At 50.5% G+C, this 21,812-nt stretch overlaps 2 protein-coding genes across 2 annotated transcripts in view; both read left to right on the plus strand.

The window, feature by feature from the left end:
- Positions 1 to 21,812, plus strand: part of LOC309685742 (olfactory receptor 14A16-like) — a gene marked incomplete at both ends in the record, with an annotated part of 65,374 nt that overhangs the window by 21,203 nt on the left and 22,359 nt on the right. The gene's annotated exons all lie outside the window — the stretch shown is intronic.
- Positions 5,308 to 6,309, plus strand: LOC309685739 (olfactory receptor 10AG1-like; the record flags this gene model as incomplete). Its single annotated transcript, XM_082501466.1, has 1 exon — positions 5,308 to 6,309. One exon carries the CDS (start codon positions 5,308 to 5,310, stop codon positions 6,307 to 6,309), a length of 1,002 nt encoding a protein of 333 aa, XP_082357592.1.

Genomic DNA, 21,812 nt, shown 5'->3' on the forward strand with positions numbered 1-21,812 from the left:
TAATAAAATAAAAGGAAATAATGAAATATATACAACACTGTATCAAGCTCCCAGGATGACAATCACAACGCCGGCTGGTACTGGGGCAGTCCCAGGCTGGACTCGGTGACGGATGGGAACTGGATTCCGGATCTGCATTCAGGATCGGGATCACAGGCAGACGAACAGAGTCCTCCTCTGATGTTGGCCATTGAAGGAAGAGCGCTGATCCTTTGATCCCTCAGCTTTTATACTGAGCATGAGGCAGATGGGATGGGATGGAATACCCTGTTGGTCAGTTTTTGCCGCGATTGAGAGACGGGGAGACAGCTTGATGCAAGCAAGGTTCCGATTTATTGCTCTTAGCGATAGTTTTTTATACAGTCATACTTAGTCGTGTCTTTTACTGATTGGTCTAAACACATAATTACCTTATGCATATTGCAAAAGCTAGGCTCACGATTGGTTAGTCGCCAGGCAAACAGTTACGCTTACTCTTCTCTTTTTCTCTGCTTCTCCCTCATTCTTCTTAATCACAAGCATCCTGTTTTTGTCTAACTGTCCCAACAAGGACATGCTGTCCTTGTTTCTGATTGGTGATTAACAACTCAGGTCAGCTCTTTTGCACTTTTCCAAGGCCTGTGGTCGAGTTCCATCTTGTCCACTTCTGTCAGGCGCGTTATGCTAGATACATATCTCAAGTCACTTCCTACAAGTTTTGGGTCACCTGTCCTGTCTGCTCCTCCCTGCAGGTGAGGCCCCTCTACGCTTTGCTCCTTCCGACCCTCCAATGGGGCAAATAACAGAGTTGGTTGGCCTTGGGTGTTATAGCAGTAAGTAAAAGCAGGAGCCTCTCTGCACACCGTGCCTGGGCATCAACTACAAACATTGGTCTTATGACTCCAAGAAAGTGAACAGTGTCTGCACAATATGCAGTTAATTTCAGTAGTTAGAAGAGGCCCAGCTAAGAAGCGAAGTTACTGAACAGAATTGGTTCTGTTTTACCTCAAACCAGGACACAAACTCTGCTGCTTCTTCTTTAACAGTCCTTTGCTCAGCCCCTTGATGATACAATCAAGGAACAGGTGATTGTCACAGCGTTGCTGGATCACAGCATGTCCACACCCAAAGATATTTTCAGCAGCACCTCCTGGAGATCAACTCCACCTTCACCACAGGTCTTCAGGAGCAGCAAAGCCTTCTCCTGCCAGGGATACAGAGCCCAGCCCTGCTTTTCTGGCCTTGTGGGGAGCAGGGTTTCCTCTTTTGATGCCTTCCTTCACATTGCTATCCCCTCCAGCACGGCTCTGGTCTCAAGCAAAGCATTTGCATACATGAGGTCCTGGGCAGTCGGTGCTGGGTTTGCCTGGGACCAGTCTGAGCTTGGCCCCAGTGCTACAGTTGAGGTGATGCCACCCAAAAGTGCATCGGTGCCCTCAGCCTGGGGCACAGACGGGAGGAGCTGGAGTCCTATGACTCTCATTGAGTTTGGACATTGATGGAATAAATGGTGGGGGAACAGCTCACACTGCTATGGTGCATATGGGCTTTTCAGGAGAGACAGGCCAGGAAGGTGAAGAAAGAGATGCCCTCTGTGTGCAGGATGTTGTATGTATGGAGCTCCTCTATGGGTTGTGCAAGAGGTTGGGTGAGCCCTTGTGGGTGAGGGTCAGAGGAGAGGTCTGTTAGCGTGACGTGCTGGTGGGAGACAAAGAACCTACAATCAGGGTAAGGAAGGGGAGAAAGGCTTATTTGAGCAACCCATGGAAGTCTCCAGATCCATGACCTCAAGTGGCACTGGGGACTTTAATGCCCCTGACACTCACTGCGAGTGGAGCCCAGCAGGATGCAACTGTCCAGCAGGTGTCTAACCTTAAGCCAACCCTACCCTAACCATAACCTAACCCTACACTAAACATAATCCTGACTTTATCTTAAAACTAACCCCAACCATTGCCTGACCCTAGCCCTACCCCAACCCCAGGCAAAACCCTAACCCCAACCCTAACCTTAACCTTACCCTACCCAAGCACTAACCCCAACCTAACTGAAGTCTAACCCCAAACCAGCCTAACTCTATCTCTAGTTTAAACCTGAACACGCACCCTAACTAACCCTGACCTAACACTTATCCTAACCCATCTTGCAAGGCCAACAGCACCTGTGTAGCGACATCTGCAATATCATATCAGGCAGTGATTGCCATGGTAAGTTCATCAGAAAAGAAACCAGCTTGGGCATAGTGGGAGCCCAACTGGGATGGACAGACTACCGTGCTGCTATCACCTCGTCAGTGCTGGCTCAAGGCCTGAGCAGTTGCCTTCTGCTTCCTCACGATCTGGAGGCTGTAGGCACCACTGTGTATCACCCACGTCAGACTCTTGGCTCAGAAGAACTATTTTTCAGTTCTCATAGACCATATTCATTGCTTCTCCATTGACTCTAACAAGAGCTTAGTTACCTAAATTCTAAGGCTGTGGATGGCATATTTCTCATGCAATGACCTCTTGGCTAGAAATCAGGGAGCTCATTAACCTCAGACAACGGCAGGAGATACTTCCCGCTGGAAGGGGATATTTGTGCTATTGGCTACAAAGCCACCCAAGGCAACTGCAATAAGAACCATCAATCACTTTTTAGGCGTTGGAGTGAAATTAATCTGTACAAATATAAAGATCTGCAGTGTAGCGACATGACACAGTGCTTTTCTCTTTTTCATGCAGACATCTCAAACGCAAGCCTTGTCTCCAGGCCCTTTCTGGGCGTGAGCCAGCATGCAGACAGCACAACCTGCTGGAGTTCAAACTCTCTGGACAAACTCCATCTAACATGGGGCTGACGCCTGGCACAGGCACAGGTTGGAACCCAGAGAAGTGGAGGTGCTAAGAAGCTTTTTCCATCGCTGCGTAGTCAAGTTAAACCCAGGCTGAACCCAAGGCTTGGTTTCTGCCTCTCAGTTTACTTTTCTTCCCCCTTCCACAAGTTAAGCAGTTTCGATTTTTGAGCAGCTAAACTTCATTTCTTAGTTGCTCCACTTTCTAATGACCTATAGTTATGCTGGAAGTTACTAATCAGGCTAGCGCCGGTGATTCTGACAGTCTTTCTAAAACTGCAACTGGTGCTGCAGGTGTCCGGGGAGGAGCAGTGGCAGCACCAGCGTCCCCCCCTTCTCCCCTGAGGCTGCTTACAAAGTATCTTATAACCAGCTGAGAGTGACAGAGAGGTGTCGAGGTGTCCAGAGAACCATATCTGGGTGGTTTCCAGGGGAATGACAGAGAGGAAAAAAGGTCACCACTGCCTCCTGCAGCATCGTGAACTGAGGAGCGTGTTCCTGCCTTTTGTCTCCTGAGAGCGGTAAATCCCTCTTGGCATGCCCCGAAATGCTGAGATCGTGTGGCAGCACAGACACCGCCAGCAGCAGTTGCAGGCATCTGTCCAGCTTGGCTGGGCTCATGGGAATGGGCTTCCTTCAGCTTTGAGAAATGCTGCCCGTGAGACAGTCACCGTATAAGCAGCCCTCTGGCAGTTTCCCGTGAGCAACGCTAGCCTGAACTGTGCTCCACCTGTGATCTTGCGAAGCACTGAGACATCTGAGAGCTAAAAAGAATAGGCTGTATGTTTGAGGACATTTTGAAACAAGCGGGAAATGATGGTATGTGGATAATCTACATGTAAATGATTGCTTTGAGTTAAAGCCTTAATTTGAAATAAATGTGGGTATCTCACAGTTTGTTGGGGTTTGTTTGTTTGTTTGTTTGTTTTTTAAAAGGGCATTTCATTTTTCTGTACATTTATATGAAAAATTAGGTAGATTAGAAAACAATCACAGTGACTTTTCCCTCACATAAACCCTCATGTTTTCTTGGAAATTTTGAATTTCCACCTCTATGAGATAGATAAAACTCACAGGAAAAAGGCAGGAATGCCTCGTAAAAAGAATCAATCAATCAGGACCACATATTTTTCTGAATTTCGCCTGAGAAAACTGCCCTGCATTTTTCACTTGGCTAATCTAAATGGTTTTATCACATGTTTTATGACCTGCTCTTCTCACCAGAGTTTAAGGCAGCTTCTCAAAGGGAGTTAGCGACAGCTGGAGAGACACAGTCAGCATCCTCAGTCCTCTCCTGGAAGAGGGTATCCTTTCCCAATGTCAAATGGAGATCCTTAAACAACTTTCAGCTGAGTCGCTTCTTCGTAAGAAGCAACCTGCTATTGCAGTGCTGCTTGCTTGTAGCTCATATCCTTCAAGCGTGCCTAGCAAGAAATCTTTATGCTCTGGGAAGGTGGGAAATGCAAAGGGAAGGCTCAGTCCCCAGGCAGCAAGAGCATTGCTCTGCTTTTGCAAGGGCTTGCAGGGGACTGGCAAGCATTGCAGGGTTGGGACCAGAGCACAGGGGCCCTCAGCTGGATTTGTAAGCTGTCAGAAATCTGAGTGACAGAGCATCAAGTTTAGGAAAGCTCACTTATTCAGGACTAATTCAGAAGTTACAAAAGCCTGACCTGTTCAGGAAATTTGGTATCATGGGGCTATCGGCCACTTTTAACCACTTTCTTCTCTGTTATGATTGAAAACTGCATGAAGCAGTTTGCTTGCACAAAAATGTCTTTTAGCACCCTGAAAACTGGTGATTTATGCATAAACTGCTGCGTACCTGTCTTGTTAAAATGTCCCGTGGATGCATCAATGTCACTGGATTCACTGCCAGATAGAAGCCTGTTTTACTTCTGAGGGGATTCACCATTCACCATGTAAAATTTACTGATTCAGACCCAATAGTCTACCAGATCTTTGTGTGTGGACACAGGGTCAGGGCATGAGCTCTTACATGTGAGGAGAGCTGGGATTAATCTCTCACACTAAGGCCTAAGAATCAAGTCGTACCTCGCCTTGCTTTGTTTTGTTTGCATCTCCTTGCCTTGCTTTGTCTCCCTCTTTTTCATCCCTTTCCCCCTTTTCACCCTATTTCCTCTTAATGTTCTTATATTAAGTGCAGCTCTTACAAGATCTGGACAACGAATGTAAGCAAGATTGTTCTTCTTAAAGCGGCCAGTATTTATCCGTTTTCTTCCTTTTTTTTCATCTACCACCAGGTATTCTATTTAATAAAGTCACCTCTAAAAGAGAAAGTCAAGTTTCTTTTATGACAAAACCCAGTCACTCAGGCTCAAGGGTTCTGTTCTCCCCTCTATTTACAAACCTCCCTGCAGCAAGCAACCCATGTTAGATTTCCAAACATTCGTGCGTATCTCGGTCAGGCTCGCCTAATCCTGCAATCACGCATATGCTGATGTTGGTAGTCTTTCTCTAGACTTGAAGTGTATGTGATGGTGGACAGGCCATCAGCATCCTCTAAGAGCCTGTTGTTTGGATTCTTTTGTGTAGGGAAAACACCCCAAAGAGAAGGCTTGGAGAATCACACCGGTGGATCTGGATTCATTCTTCTGGGATTTTCTGACCACTCCAGCCTGCGGGGCCTGTGCTTCACAGTATTCCTGGTGATCTACCTCGTGGTCCTCACGGGGAACAGCCTGATTGCACTCATCACGGTGGTGGACTCCAGCCTCCACAACCCCATGTATTTCTTCCTGAGGAACTTGTCCTTCCTGGAGATCTGCTACACGTCAGTCACTTTGCCAAAAATGCTGGTGGGTTTCCTGAGGGAAGATGGCAGGATCTCCTTCCTTGGCTGTGCTGCCCAGCTGTATTTCCTGGTTTTGTTGGGCAGCATCGAATGCCTTCTCCTGGCTGTCATGGCCTACGACCGCTACATAGCCATATGTGACCCCCTGCACTATACCCTCGTCATGACGAGGGCTCTCTGCATCAGACTGGTGGTGGGGTTGTGGATGGCTGTCATACCAGTGCAAGTAGGACAGACCTACCAGGTGTTCACTTTGCCCTTCTGTGCATCCCGTGACCTTCATCACTTTTTTTGTGATGTCCCCCCTCTGCTGGAACTGGCCTGTGCAGACACGTTCTGGAACCAAGTGATGCTGCACACCATCATCCTGCTATTCGCAATCCTTCCCTTCTCCTCAATAGTTATTTCTTACATTAAAATTATCAGGGAAATTCTGAAAATACCTTCTACTCTGGGCAGACACAAAGCCTTTTCCACCTGTTCTTCACACCTCGGGGTGGTGACGCTCTTCTACGGCTCAGCCACAGTTGTCTACTTAAAGCGGCGGTCAAGGGATTCCGTAGACACTGACAAATACCTTGCCTTATTTTACACAATTGCGACCCCCATGTTTAACCCTGTCATCTACAGCCTGAGGAATAAAGAAGTGAGAATTGCCTTGAAGACACTCCCATGGACAAAGTGATACTGCAGAGTATGTAAAATAGTCCCAAATCAGACTGAAAGTCATACTGAGGTATGTGGTTGCCTGAACAAAGGCATCCCATATTTGCTCTAACAAAACCACATGTCCAGCCTGGCTTTCATCCTCCTCAGGAAGAGGAAAGGTGTCCTGAGGCATCCCTGTTATGTCATGCCCCACCATGATATCTTTGTACTCTAGAGCATCTTCAGTGCCCCTTAGTAGTTTCATGCAAATAGTTACTTCAAGCTGTGTCTGACCAAGTAATGTTAAAGGGAAATAGTCAAAGTGTGGTCAGTAGTCAACAAGGCCCAGAGGGTGATACAACCGATGAAGAGATGACCGCCCTCAGGTTTGAGACATCACTTGCTAGACCTCATGGACTACTACAGTGTCCCTGCATGGTATCAGCTTAAAAATATTCAAAGACATGAAGAACTTCAAAGTATCTCCCCCTGCTATCATGTCTTGCCCTGAGTAGTGTAATGCTTGACTAACTTGACATAAAGAATAAAAAGTAAAAAAAAATCACCAGGAGGGACAGTCCAGCACTGAAATAGGGTCCCAGAGACCTGTGGAGTTTCTGTGTGTCATGGTTTAACATCAGCCGGCAACTAGGCACTACACAGTCACTCTCTCACTCCCCACCGGTGGGATGGGGGAGAGAATCGGAAGGGCAAAAGTGAGAAAACTCGTGGGTTAAGATAAAGGCAGTTTAATAGGTTAAGCAAAAGCTGTGCCCAGAAGCAAAGCAAAAGAAAGAACTCAGTCACTCCTTCCCATCGACAGGCAGGTGTTCAGCCATCTCCAGGAAAGCAGGGCTCCATCACGCGTGATGGTGACGTGGGAAGACAAACGCCATAACTCTGAACCCCTCCCCTCCCCCACTTCTCTCTTCCCCCAGATTTATATGGCTGAGCATGATGTCATGTGGTATGGGGTATCCCTTTGGTCAGTTGGGGTCAGCTGTCCTAACTGTGTCCCCTCCCAGCTTCTCGTGCACCCCCAGCCTCCTCACTGGTGGGGTGGCGTGAGGAGCAGAAAAGGCCATGACACTATGTAAGCCCTGCTCAGCAATCACTAAAACTTCCCCGTATTATCAGCACTGTTTCCAGCACAAATCCAAAACATAGCCCCATACTAGCTAGTAGGAAGAAAATAAACTCTATCCATGAAAAGCCAGCATAAGCATTTATGTAGGGAATCTACTTTGCACTCTGAAACTCTCTGAAAAAACTCCTCCGCTCATAAATCTTAGGTGTTCTCAGGAATCTCAGGAGGCATGGCATACTGATTCCTGGAGACAAGGAGCTTCTAGGTGCCTCGTCTCCTTTGCTGTAACAGTGGCTTCGATGCCTGGCACATGTGCAGACTCTGTACTGGGATGCTGACATTTATGGAGCAACCTGATCGGACCTCAGAGCTGGCCTTACTTGGAACTAAAGGTAGAACTAGAGACCTCTTGAGTACAGGACCATTCCACCCTGAAGTGTCCTATGACCCTCTGCTGTAGCAACCCACCTCCAGCTGAATTCTTCCTCCGGGGCACACTGCAAGCCACAGGCCTATGGAAGGGTTGCGGGGTAGGAAAGGGATTTCTGGTGCAGCCCCCTAGCAAAGGGTGGGGTACAACCAATCCCAAGTCAGGTTGGCTGAAACCTGAAAACCTCCAAAGATGGAGACCACAGAGAGCCTCTGGGTTTCCTGCTGCGGTGCAGCACAACCTTCTATTCACATTGTCCAAAGGCCCAGTGTGAAGGTCCCAGGAGGAAGCTTGTGGCTGCTACCTCTGGCAGGATCCTTCCCTGACACGTCCTTCAGATCACTACCCATTACTGATTTGTCAGACAGACAACAATGGCAACAAGAAACCCAAGGGCGATCAAGAGAGACTTCCAGGCCTTGGGAGGACTGGTTAAGGCATCAGGAGCACAAGTAGTGTTCTCCTCTATCATTCCATTTGCAGGGAAGGCTGAGGGCAGAAACAGGAAAGCCAACACATCAATACCTGTCTCCAAGCTTGGTGTCAGCGGCAGGACTTCATTTTTTTTGATCACAGGTCAGTTTACGTGACACCAGGCCTGCTGGGGATTGATGCGGTACACCTGTCTCAAAGGGGGAGAAGGTTCTTGGTGCAGGAGTTGGCAGGGCTCATTAAAAGGGCTTTAAACAAGATTTGAAGGGGGAAGGGGAGGAAACCAGGGTCTTTAGAAGTAAGCCTGGGGGTAGAGCGCCAATGTCTGTGGGACTGGATGCTAGCGAGGTGTCTCGGTCTGCTGACTCAGTGAATGTAGGGGATGGAGATCCATGCAGCAGCAGAGATGTGAGGGTAGTTGATGGGTTAGAAATTTTGGCCGTGCCCGGGAATGGTCAGGAAGAAATTAGGGCTTCTCCCAGTAAAAAGGTGGTGGGACCAATAGCCCAACTGAAGTTTTTGCAGCATGGGAAGAAACAGGAGGATTTAGAAGCCATTGTGCAGCAGGAAAACTATGATGTAGTCACCATCTCGGAAACGTGGTGGGATGACTCGCATGAGTGGAGACCTGCAATGGATAGCTATAAACCCTTCGGAAGGGATAGGCAAGGAAGGAGAGGTGGTGGGGTGGCCCTGTATGTTAGGGAGTGTTATGAATGTGTAGAACTTAATGACAGTGACAATAGGGTTGAGTGTTTATGGGTAAGAATCAGGGGGAGGGCCAAGAAGGCAGATAGCATAGGGGTGTCACCAGAACTGCCACCTTGGACTTCCAGAGGGGAGACTTTGGCCTGCTTAGGAGCCTGGTTGCCAGAGTCCCATGGGAGGCAGTCCTGAAGGGCAAAGGAGCCCAGGAAGGCTGGACATTCTTCAAGAAGGAACAAGCTGTCCCAAGTGGCAGAAAATGAGCTGTTGGGGAAAAAGACTGGCCTGGCTGACCAGAGAACTATGGTCACAACTCAAAAATAAAAAGAATTTATGGCCTTTGGGAGGAAGGACAGGCCACTCATGAGGACTACAAAGAAGTCATGAGGCTATGTGGGGAGAAATTTAGAAGGGCCAAAGCCCAACTAGAACTTAACCTGGTGTGGTTTAGGCCAAAATCCACTACTGGGGACCTGAGGGACCCCAGATGGGACCGACAGATGCTCCCCTCTACCCCTCTTCAAAGAGAGAGGCAGAGGAGGAAAAAGAGACTTAGGAGTTTAGAAGGAACTAAACTACTTTAATGAAATATTAATAATAAAATAAAAAGAAATAATGAAAAATATATACAAAAACATATCAAGCTCCCAAGATGACAATCATGACACCGGCTGGCACTGGGGCAGTCCCAGGCTGGACTCAGTGACGGACGGGAACTGGATTCTGGATGTGGAGTCAGGATCGGGCTCACAGGCAGATGAACAGAGTCCTCCTCAGACGTCGGCCATTGAAGGAAGAGCGCTGACCCTTTGATCCCTCAGCTTTTATACTGAGCATGAGACAGATGGGATGGAATACTCTGTTGGTCAGTTTTGGGTCACCTGTCCTGTCCACTCCTCCCTGCAGGTGGGACCCCACTATGCTCTTCCGATTCTGACCCTCCAACGGGGCAAATAACAAAGTTGGTTGGCCTTGGGTGTTATAGCAATAAGTATAAGCAGGAGCCTCTCTGCATCCCATGCCTGGGCATCAGCTATAAACAATTTGGTCTGATCACTCTGAGAGAGTGAACACTGACTGCACAATATGCTGTCAATTCCAGTAGTTAGAAGAGGCCCAGCCAAGAAGCAAAGTTACTGAACAAAATTGGTTCTGTTTTACCTCAAACCAGGACACCTGGTTTCTGATGTTAAGGACAATTTTTAAAAGTTTCTATAAATGTATTAGCAATAAAAACTGCATCAAAGGGAGAGTTGCCAGCAGGTCAAGAGAGGTGAATCTGCCCCTCTAGTCCGCTCTCTTGAGACCCTATGTGGAGTGCTACGTCCAGCTTTGGAACCCTCAGCACAAGACTGACATGGACATGTTGGAAGCCATGAAGATGATGAGAGGGCTGGAGCACCTCTCCTACGAAGACAGGCTGAGAGAGTTGGGGTTGTTCAGCCTGGAGAAGAGAAGGCTCTGGGGAGACTGTATAGCAGCTTTCCAGTATCTGAAGAGGGGCTACAAGAAAGCTGGAGAGGGACTTTTTACAAGGGCATGTAGTGATAGGGTGAAGGGTAACGGCTTCAAACTGGAAAAGGGGAGATTTAGATTAGATATAAGGAAGAAATTTTTCACTCTGAGGGTGATGAGGCACTGGAATGAATTACCCAGTGTAGTTGTGGAGGCCCCATCACTGGAAGGCCAGGCGGGATGGGGCTCTGAGCAACCTGGTCTAGTGGGAGGTGTCCCTTTTCATGGCAGGGGGGTTAGAACTAGATGACCTTTAAGGTCCCTTCCAACCTAAACCATTCAATCATTCTATGACTCTATGAAAAACACATGAAATTCCACCTGAACCCAAGAAAACACTTTTTGACTGTGAGGGTGGTCAAACACTAGAATAGGTTGTCCAGATAGGTTGTAGAGTCTCCATCTATGGATCCAAACCCAGCTAGACGAGGTATGGAGTGACCTGCTCTTGCTGACCTTACCTCAAGTGCAGATTGGACTTCCAACCTCAAATGTCTTGTGAGTATATCGAAGTAAATGAAGACAGAAGAGAACTACTGACACACAGCCCTAGGCACAAGTACCATGGGATTCCATGAAGCAGATCCACACTGGAGCAGGGGAAATCTGTAAGGAGGAAGGAGCAATGAGAGTAATCCCCCATTTTCCACCCACCTTGTGTCTCTTGGGGTTGGGATGGGTAGAAGAATTGGGAATGACGGAGTAGTTTGAGCCTGGGAAAAAAGGAGGGTAGGGATGGTCTTCAATATTTTTGTCATAGTTTCTCACTATCCCAAACTATTTTGATTGGCAATAAATTAAATTGATCTTCCCCTAGTCACATTTGTTTTGCCCATGACAGTAACTGGTAAGTGATCTCCCTGTCTTTATCTTGATCCATAAGCATTTTAATTTGTTTTCCCTTGTTCTCATTGTTTTAAGGAGGAAGAGTGAGTGAGCAGGTAGCTGGCTGCTGGTCAAAGTTAACCCACCACAGGATGGCATCAGGACTGCTGTGCCCAGTCTGGGGCTCCCCAGCACAAGGAAGACCCTGAAAGACTGGAGCGAGCCCTGCAGAGGCCAGAATGATGGTTGAGGCATGGAGAACAGTATGGACAAGGAGAGGCTGAGAGAGCTGGGGCTTTGAGAAATCTTTCAGAACAGACCAGTGGAGCAAGGCCCCAGGCCAGTTGGTGGGATCTCAGTCAATGGAGATTTTCAATATTTGTCACGACACGGCCATGAGCTCCTGATCTCTCTGGAGCTTTCTGAGAATGGGCTTGACTGAGAGTCCAACTGTGGCAATAGCTATGGGACTTGTGTGTAATGAATGCCAGTAGTAAACTTGTTCTCTTCTTGTGAATGTTAATCACTGATCCCTGGAGGAGGCCAGGGGTGACCATATAGCAAAGGTGCCTTGTCAGGGCTGGGGTGTACAGCCAGAGATGGAAATGAATGGTGTGTAGAGTGGTCAGAGAATTTTGCCATGGGGCAGCTTCCCTGGGTGTGACGAAACAGGAAAAAGGACTTCACTGTGAGGTTCAAATTAATAATTTATTTGGACTTCACTTACAGGTCCAATACGTCACTACTGCAAGTTCTGTGTGTGCGATGGCGATTACACTATTGCAGTTTAAAAGAAATTAGTGGGCCCAAGTAACAACACAAACCACAAGCATGCTAGATATTAATACCTTAAACGAGTGCACCAATTACAAACTTAAAAACATGCTATATACCATACGTATGTTTCTTAGTCACTTACCCTCTCTCAGGTAAGGTCGCTCAATCCCTGGGAAGTTACCTTGTACAGCGTCATGGACGGGGGGGGGGGGGGGTGGTGGATCTCCTACAAGCCAGCTGTATCGTTGGAGGATTCCCCATTTTTCTCCCCAAACCCTGCGGTTTATATTTCCTGACTCTGTGAGGGTGCAGGATTGTGCCTAAGCGGATTATATTTACCTCTGGTGGTGTGATAACTAAGTCTCTCTTGCCAGTTTGTGATGTCTGGCGCTCAAAGTCACGGGGATAGTGGTGGGATGGGAATCAGGGCATTTTGTTTGTCCAGGGCCATTTGGTTTCGGTTCTCATATGCAATCTTGAGATAAGCCCGGGCTGAGCTGTTTTGCAGCTCCCCCCAAGTTATCTCTGCATAGACAAGGCAAGGCGGAGATGAAGCTGTCGGGCGACAACTCCCTGAATCTCACCTATTGTGCTCAGAAACAGGTTTGGCTGGGTGCTCCCATACACCGGGGTGTCCAGGGAACGTGACACAGACCAGGCGCCTCTCTTCTGCACTTTTGGTGCCTTCATTCCTTCACCATGACATCTGCACCATGAGCTCCCTGCTATGTGCCCTTACCTTGCACGTGCACAGAGCTGAGATCTACACAGGTGTTTTCCTCTCCCAGACACTTTCCTACCCACACCAATCCCTGCCCAGCTCCCCCCAACTCCTCTGCATTCTCCCCAGCCCAGCCAAGCCCAGTCTGGGCTGGCCCACCAGCAGTGCCCACCACAGGGTGCTGAAGAGCTCTTGGCACTCACCCCACAGCCCCAGCCCCTCTGAAGGGCACAGCAGGTCCTGGGGGGCAGAGAGGGGTCTCAGCCTGTCCATCAGACCCAGGTCTGAGGGCCAGCCATAGCATGAGGAGACAGAGGGCGGTGTCTCCTGTTGTCCCCTCCTCTTGGCTTCAAGAAAACCTTTTTGCCAGCTGACAGAATCCCCTCTTGAGCCAGCCCCTCTCCCCAGCACAAGACTCCTGGCCCAGGGGCTTCTCAGGCTGCTCCTGCTGCCTCAGCAACAGTGCAGCATGCCCCGAGCTGGTGGATGCAGAAATCAGTCTCACTTTTTCATTTATCCCCACCTAGAAGCACAGAGTTGCTCCTTTGCACTTGTCCAGCGATTTCTTCTGCATCCAGGGAGAACAGAGTGAGTCCTGCAAGGCTAGAAGATATCCTGTGGCTCAGTGCAGAGTGAGAGGAGATGGTCTCTCCCTCCGTCTCATTCCCAGCTGACTTGGGCTTGCACCTTTCCTAAGTGGAGGGTGATCACACTCCATGTTACCCTGAAAGGGCACCAGAAACTGCTGAGAGAAGAGGGACACACTGCAGACCATTACATGTCTCACCCTTTCTCAAGGTCTCAGCAGCCCACTTCTAGCCAAGGACACACATGGCTCATTTCACCCACCCAACAGCATTTCTGTGGTTGTGGCATCTCTGCATTTCTCCGTGGGGCTTTCAGATAACACAGTGGTGCTATGGGACAGGTTTGCATCCTGGAGGGCAGCTCACAGCTTCCATGGACACCCAAAAGACATATCCAATTGTCCTAATTTTGGCATCTCAGTGAGAGAAAATGGACCCGTTCCCCAGCCCCAGAGCCTGCATTGCCCACAGCCCCGCAGGTCAGAGGAAAGCTGGGACACTGGTTCTCATGGACACACCAGCAGGAGTGGATGAACCAGATCAGTGTGGGACTCTGCAGCTGAAATTCCCATCCCCAGGGAGGCTGACAGGAGTAAAAAGATAACTTTAAAAGAGACACGTGGAGAAACCAGGAGAAATCCTGTGAGGGTCAGACTGGGAGAGGCACGGGGAGAGGCAGCCGGGCACTCAGGACAGTGTTACCCTCACCCCGCTGGGCACGCCACCGCCCAGACACTGATCATGCAGGACAGGTGCCCTCAGCCCCACCGCTGGGCAGCAGAAATGGGGCACGTGGCAGGAGGGATGCCCTTCGCCTCTTCGGGTGCTCTGCTGGGCACAGAGCTGACTCCTACCCCAGACCCCATGGCCGTGAGGGCTGAGGGCTGTTCTGGGTGGCTCAGGGAAGGCATCTGCACTGCAGGGGTGGCTGGAGGTGCCCCTATCTCCCCTGCAGCAGGCTTTCCATGAGCAGCTCCCTCCTTCCCTGCCCATCTCCACTGCCTGGAGCTCTCCCTGCCAGCAGCTCTTTCCCTGCCCCCACGTCTCTTCCCTGCCAGTGCTCACAGACCCCATGGCAGCCCCTGTGTGCCCACCTCTCCCCCACAGCCTCTGCGTGTGTGCAAGGGCTAAAGAGCAGGTCCCACAAACCCTGGTGAGACTGCAAAGGGGATGCTGGTGCTGTCTGTAGCCCCCAGAACTGGAAACCGAAGACACAGACTCAGGAAAGCTCCTTATCTCTACAGGTATCCCTCCTTTGACCTTTCTTTTAAAGTCCCATTGTATATCTGCCACTGCCCACCCAGCCAACCAAGATGGGAAACATCAAAAGACAGACCCTCTACTGTTCAGTGAACTCAAACTTGAAATGTGCCCTCAGGAATGCCCAGAGGTGAGCTGGAGGTGTAAACAGCCCTGACCCACACATGTCCCTCTAAAAAACAGAATGACCCTTCCCCACCAGGGGTTGCTCCTTCCACCCACAGCTTCTCCCCACAGAAGCTCTGTGGGAGCTCCCCGGGCAGGCGGAGAGCTGACCCTGGCAGGCGTCAGAGTCCCTGCCCTGGCACACAGCCCCCGGGGTGCAGGGACCCTGCTGGCAAGGACAGCCCTGGACACCCCTGCCTGCACACCCACCTTCACAGCCCTTCGGCTGGTCCTGGGAGAAGGCAAACGTCATGCCCTGTGCCTCTGATGGTGCAAGCAGGGAAGCCCCAATCTAGAGAATGTCCTCTTCTTCCACAGCAGAGAAGTGTGAGTGTCCTCCTGAAAGATCCCACGGGCTCTGGGAGGTGCCAGCTTTTGGAGATCTCTCCAGCTACTGCAGCTGCTCTGCTTTGGGAAGAGTTCTACCCCGATTCGCCCTCAGCACCCTCCCTCTCCAGACTGCCTTCAACCTCTCTCTGCCTCCCTGCTCTGCCCTCGCTGCCTGCAGGCAGTGCCCTCAGCCCTGCTGCGCTGTGCAGAGGAGCTGCTCCTGGGCAGAGCTGTCTCTGCAGCGCTGCCCACTTGCCAGGAGCTCCCTCTGTCCCAGCAGCCCGGCCCAGCTCAGCAGCAGAGGAACAGCTTTGGATTTCTCTGCCTCCTTCCCGCACTGCCCCAATCCCTCGAGGTGTCCCTGCGCCTCTAGGGCTGACAGCTTCTCCAAGACAGTGGGGTCTCTCCTGGGGAGCAGAGTTTGAAGCAGAATGAAGTCATCACCGACTGTCCCTCTCTGAACCCTGGACGGACTGATCCCTGTAGTGGGAATTGCTCTGCCAGGTTGTGCAGACCTACAGGAGGTGTCTGTGTTCCACTCTGGAAACCCCCATTCCTGCCCCATTGCCAGGCAGGGCACGGAGGCAGTGACAGGCTGGGGATCATGCCCACCGGTGCAGGGCAGGGATTGAGCCAAGTCAATGAGGCACCTCAGCTCTCAGCAGTGTTCCTTAGGCCGGAGGGACATTCAGCTTCTCCAGTGCACCCCACAAAACCATCAGAGGGGGTATTCCTCTTGCCTCAGCTCAGCTGCCCAAAATCATTGTGAGCTCCTTCTCTGAGCTGCCCTGTGAGTAATGGAGTCAGAGGCCAGGAGGGAGCTTTTCCAATGCAAACACTGGGTGACATTTGAGGTGCCAGAGGTGGTTCAGGACACGTGCAGGGAACTGCAAGCTCTAATGGAGCAATTTTGAGAGACAGGCAGCATCTGGGGGCACTGGTGGGAAATCCCTTTGGCCAACAGAAAACATAGAAGATCACAGAATCACAGGATCACAGAATGGTAGGTGTTGGAAGGAACCCTCGGACATCATCTAGTGCAACCCCTCTGCCAAAGTGGGGTCACCTACAGCAGGTTGGACAGGAATGCAGCCGGGCGGCTTTTGAATATCTCCACAGAAGGAGACTCCACAGCCTCTCTGGACAGCCTGTTCCAGTGCTTTGGTGCCCTCAAAGCAAAGACATTTTTCCTCGTGTTCAGATAGAATTTCCTGTGTTCCAGTTTGTGCCCGTTTCCCCTTGTCCTGTCACTGGGCAGCACAGAAAAGAGTCTAGCCCCATCCTCTTGATACCCTCCCTTTAGATATTGATAAGCATTGAGGAGATCCCCTCTCAGTCTTCTCCAGGCTAAACGTACCCACCTCTCTCAGCCGATTCTCATAAGAGAGGTGCTCCAGTCCCCTGATCATCTTTGTAGCCCTCTATTGGACTCTCTCCAGAAGTTGCCTGTCTTTCTTGAACTGGGGTACCTAGAACTGGACACAGTACTCCAGATGTGGCCTCACCAGGGCAGAGCAGAGGGGAAGGATGACCTCCCTCCACCTGCTGGCCACGCTCTTTTGTAATGCACCCCAGGAGACCATAGGCCTTCTTGGCCACCAGGGCACATTGCTGGTTTATGGTCAACTTATTGTCCACCAGGACTCCCAGGTCCCTCTCAGCAAAGCTGCTTTGCAGCAGGTGAACCCCCAACCTTTACTGGTGCATGGGGTTTTTCCTCCCCAGGTGCAGGACCCTACACTTGCCCTTGTTGAACTTCATGATGTTCCTTTCCACCCAACTCTACAGCCTTTCCAGGTCTTGCTGACCATCCCGCAGTTTCCTGGGTCCTCCTTCTTGCCCTTTTTGAGGATGGTATGACTTTGGCTTTCCTCCAGTCCTCAGGCATCTATCCTGTCCTCCATGACCTGTCAAAGATGATGGAGAGTGACTTCACAATAACATCTGCAGGGTCCCTCAACACTTCTGGGTTCGTCCCATCAGGGTGGTGGATGTCAAGTTTGCCTAAATGATCTCTAACCCGATCCTCCTCAACCAAGGGAAAGTCTTCCTTTTTCCAGACTCTTTCTCTTGATTCTAGGGTTTTGGATTGCTGAGGGCCAGCCTTAGCAGTAAAGACGGAAGCAAAGAAGGCATTCAGTAACTCTACCTTCTCTTCATCCTCTGTCACCAGGGCACCCATCTCATTCAGTAGCAGGCCCACATTTTTCCTGGTCTGCCTTTTACTACTGATGTACTTGGAGAAGCCCTTCTTATCGTCCTTGACATCCCTCGCCAGGTTTAATTCCAAGTGGGCTTTAGCCTTCCTCGTTTCATCCCCACATACTCTCACAATGTTTATATACTCCTCCCAAGTTGCCAGTCCCTTTTTCCACATTCTGTAAACTTCCCTCTTGCACCTGAGTTTTTCCTGAAGGTTCTTGCTTATCCATGCAGATTTCCTGATTTCTTACTCATAGGGATGCACCGATCTTGAGCTTGGAGGAAGTGGAGCTTTTCTATTAACCAGCTCTCCTGCACCCCCCTTCCTGATAGGGCCTTTGCCCATGGGATTCCTCCAAGTATGTCTTTGAAGAGGCCAAAGTCAGCTCTCCTGAAGTCCGGGCTTGTAATTCTACTTTTTGTCCTGCCTCTTCCACACAGTATCCGGAACGCCACCATCTCATGGTCACTGCAGCCAAGGCTACCCCCAGCCTTCACATCCCCAACTAGTCCTCCTTTATTTGCCAATAAAACGACCAGCAGCGCACCTCTTCCTCATTGGTTTCCTCACCAACTGTGTCAAAAAGTTCTCATCAATGCTCTGCAGAAACCAGCGGGACTCTGTGTGCCTGGCTGTGTTGTTTCTCCAGCAAATACCAGGGTGGCTGAGGTCCCCCGTGAGAACCATGGCCTGTGACCATGAGGCTATTTCCATCTGTCTGTAGAAGGCCTCATCAATTTCAGGCATTTCAGAGAGGTCATCAAGCATGCAGGTTTCCCTGGAGGAGAGCGAGAGGATCCATCACAGTCATACACACCCTGGAGGTGGTTGGCTTTCTGGATATCACCTTGGGAGTCCGCCAAGGAATATTTGTCACTGCTCTTGTTGGCCGGGCTTATTCCCCAGTAAGCTGTGATGGCATGAGCATTGCCCCCTTCACCCCAGCCCCAAGTCCTTTGGATTCAAGCCCACCTCACCAAGCTGGCCAGCCTGCTGCCAAAGATGTAGTCTATGTAGTCTAAAATGACCCTCTTTTGCCTTAAAACATCTACCCATTGCCCTGTCGCAGCAGGCACTGCCCAAAGGGCAATGATGCCACACTTGGTTTGTTCCTGCGAGCTGTCAGCAGGCAGTGCTCGGAGCCAGGCGCTGCTGCCTGCCACGGGGCCTGCACACCCCCATCCCACAGGCAGAGCATTCAGTGGGGTTTGTTGGGGGTGTCCCATTCCAGCTTCTGCCTCCCCTCCTTCTTGGAACCCCCCAGGCTGCCCCTCCTTCCCCCTGAGAGGCCACCATGCCCAACCCCCAGAATCAGCGACTCTGTGACATCAGCCCCGGGAACAAGGGCACCGCAGGCACCGTGAGGACTGTGGGCACTAAATCGGCTGCTGCACTGGTGGCGACGACCCCTCGGCTCTTGCAGCTGCCACATGCCGCCGCTGGCGGTGATGAATGTGCTCCCTGTCCTTGTCCTGCCAGCCCTGTGCTGGGCCGTGAACAGCAGTGGGTAAGTGGCCTGAGGTTCTGGGAGGGAGCTCAGGCAACCCTTATGGGGTTCACTGTAGGTCCTGCTTGTCCCCCGTGGCCATGCCACAGCTTACCAAATCCCATGTGGGAGCCTCAGACCCTTGCCAGCACCCAGGCTGATGGCCCAGCTCTCCTGTGGGGCTCAAGCAGAAAAAGAGGCGGGCGTACGCACACCCCACAGGGTTCCCTGGCCCTGCTGTCCATGCAGCACCTCGTGGGGAGGGGAGATGGCTGACCTTCAGCCTGAACCGCAGCAAGCCATCGAGCAGGGCAGACATGAGTTTCTGGTGACAGAGGGACCTGCAGGCTCCAGCCCATGGCTTCCAACTACAACACGGCACATGTGGTGGGTGGCACAGATGCCCGGCCAGGCATCTGGCCCTGGATCATCAGCATCCAGCCTGGAGATAAGAAGGCTCTTTGGGAGACCTTATAGCGGCCTTCTAGTATCTGAAGGGGGCCTACAGGAAAGCTGGGGAGGGACTTTTTACAAGGGCACGTAGTGACAGGACAAGGGAGAATGCTTTCAAACTGGAAGAGGGGAGATTTAGAATAGATGTTAGAAAAAAAATTTCACTGTGAGGGTGGTGAGGCACTGGCGCAGGTTGCCCAGGGAAGCTGTGGCTGCCCCATCCCTGGAGGTGTTCAAGGCTAGGCTGGACGGGGCTTGGAGCAACCTGGTCTAGTGGTACGTGTCCCTGCCCAGGGAAGGGGGTTTGGAACTTGGTGATCTTTAATTTCCTTTCCAATCTAAACTATTCTATGAGTCTACGATTCTACCATTCTACTCACACCACTCAAGCTGCACATTCTATTTGATACTGTGCACTTCCCATACTGCCACTGGAGGGGCAAACACTCACAGAAGTTTTGCTGCTCCAAGCAGATAAAGCATTTTCACCATGTATTCCATAAGCTCCAATTCCAGATTTACTGCCCTTCGGAATTCTGTTGGTTCAGAGCATCCAGAGAGCCAGACCAAAAGCTTGCATGGCAGGTCATTGCGGTCACCACCATCACCCACGAACCTTCCAATTTGATTGCAGGGTTGTCCCTCAGTTTACAGACCATGGAACGAAGCTGGGCTGAGGCTGTTCCTTCAGACAGCTTCCCAGACAAATTGCTGTTTGAGCCCAGCCAAGGGTGTGTCGGGGACAATTCCTCAAGGCAGCCAACCAAATATTAAATGAGCACAGAGTTATTTGTTGATGGAATTCTGTGTGCAGGAGCAAGGACTGCCTTCAGTCCAACAGTGCAGTTCCTTCACTCTTGTAATTTGGGACAGACTGGCCACTGCAACAAACAACAGATGCTCTGCCCACCCGCTGGTTCAAGGAGAGGAAGGAAAGAGAGCAAGAGGAAATAAAATAATCTGTTGTACATTAAGTCCACCTTACCTCCTCTGAAGTTCACTCTCCACAGAGGACAGCCTTAGACCAAAGGCACATTTCTGTGCCAAGCACGGATCCCGAGAACCCCCAAAACACTCCCTGCTCGGAGCCTGTTTGATCATATGCGCTCACAGCGAGTCACACGCTGAAGTCACGCGCTCTCTCCATTCACAGAGGGAAGCAAAGAGACAAAGTGAACGACATGCTCTCTTTTGAATGGCCAAAGGTGCACTAACCCCAAGGGGTCTGGGTTACAGAAGCATCTTCAAGCAGACTCTGCAGCATCCAGACACACTCCTTGCCCATCCTCCTCCAGCGATGGACAGCTTGGGTGCAATTGCCCAGGCTTCATTTTCTCCTGGAGGGAGAGAAATCTGTTGTCTCTACTCAGATGCTTTGCCCTACCCTGCCTGTCCACCAGCTGTGGCTCCACAACTGCTCCCATCAGCCCGGGGTCACATTTCCCAGTCCCACATAGGGGCTTCAGCTATGCCTGGGAATCTGGGAGACAGTGGGCACCTCTGTGTGGGCATCATCCCCTGAATGACGATGTGAGGCAGAAGTTGAAACATATGCAGAAAAGACCTCGGTGTAATAAGTGTGTCAGAAGTCTTCATTTTCAAAATTTTGATGATGTTCTGTAAATTGTCATTTTTTTTTTGCATATATCCTGGGCAAGGACCAGACAGCTGAGGACACTTTGTCTCCCTCTGTGTAAATACAGATCTATACATCTGGATCCTTTTGACTGCTAACGGTGGAGTTTGCTCAAGTAGCCCCTGGTTTAGTTCCTGTCCACAACTGGCTGCTTTCCTCTAGAGTCCTGTCTTGAGGCACAACAGCTAAGGAGAACTTGTTGGTGAAATATGAGGCAAAGAGGACATGAAGTATCTCAGATCTGTCTCCACCTATTCTTACTGAGTTGAGCTGTGACCACACATTCTCTTTATTTCTTCTTCAACTCTTCGTGAAATAGTATTGAATTATATTCTTGCACCTTCCTTGGCACCTCAAATATCACCAGGTGTTTCATCTGAACAGCCAGCTCCTGCCCTACATCTTCATTCATTACCATGGCAGCTGAGACAAGGAGCTCACATGCAGGTGCCTATTTAATGCCCGCCTGAAGTGAGGCAAGAGGAGTGTCACTGCCTGTGGGTTTGTGACAGGCATGGGAGGGAGCTGAGTCCCCTTCCAGTGATAGCAATAGAAACGCAGGATGAGATGCCTCCATTGACTTAGCTGAACCCTATGCCCCACCAGGAGTAAAGACAGTCCCTGCCTGCCATTGTCTGCATGTCCTACCCAATAATAAGACAAGAAAGTAGTCAGAGTATCCTGGACAGGTCTTCCAGAGCTGGTGCATGCCATGACTGTCAGGAGCTGTCACGGTGTCTGTCTTGGCTTCTCTGGGGTGGAGAAGGAGGACATGCTGTAGAGCAGGGCTTCTCTGCTGCACCATCAGAGGGAAAGGTCATGATGACTGCCTTCTCCTGGGGACGGCTTCGGGGTGGGAAGCCGCGGGTGCAGCCAGGGCTGCCCTGGGCTGTCCTTCAGAACAGGGTCCCCGCACTCCAGGGAGCTC

The sequence above is a fragment of the Vanellus vanellus genome (genome assembly GCF_965231255.1).
Source record: "Vanellus vanellus genome assembly, contig: HAP1_SCAFFOLD_52, whole genome shotgun sequence".
NCBI classification, from domain to species: Eukaryota; Metazoa; Chordata; class Aves; order Charadriiformes; family Charadriidae; genus Vanellus; species Vanellus vanellus.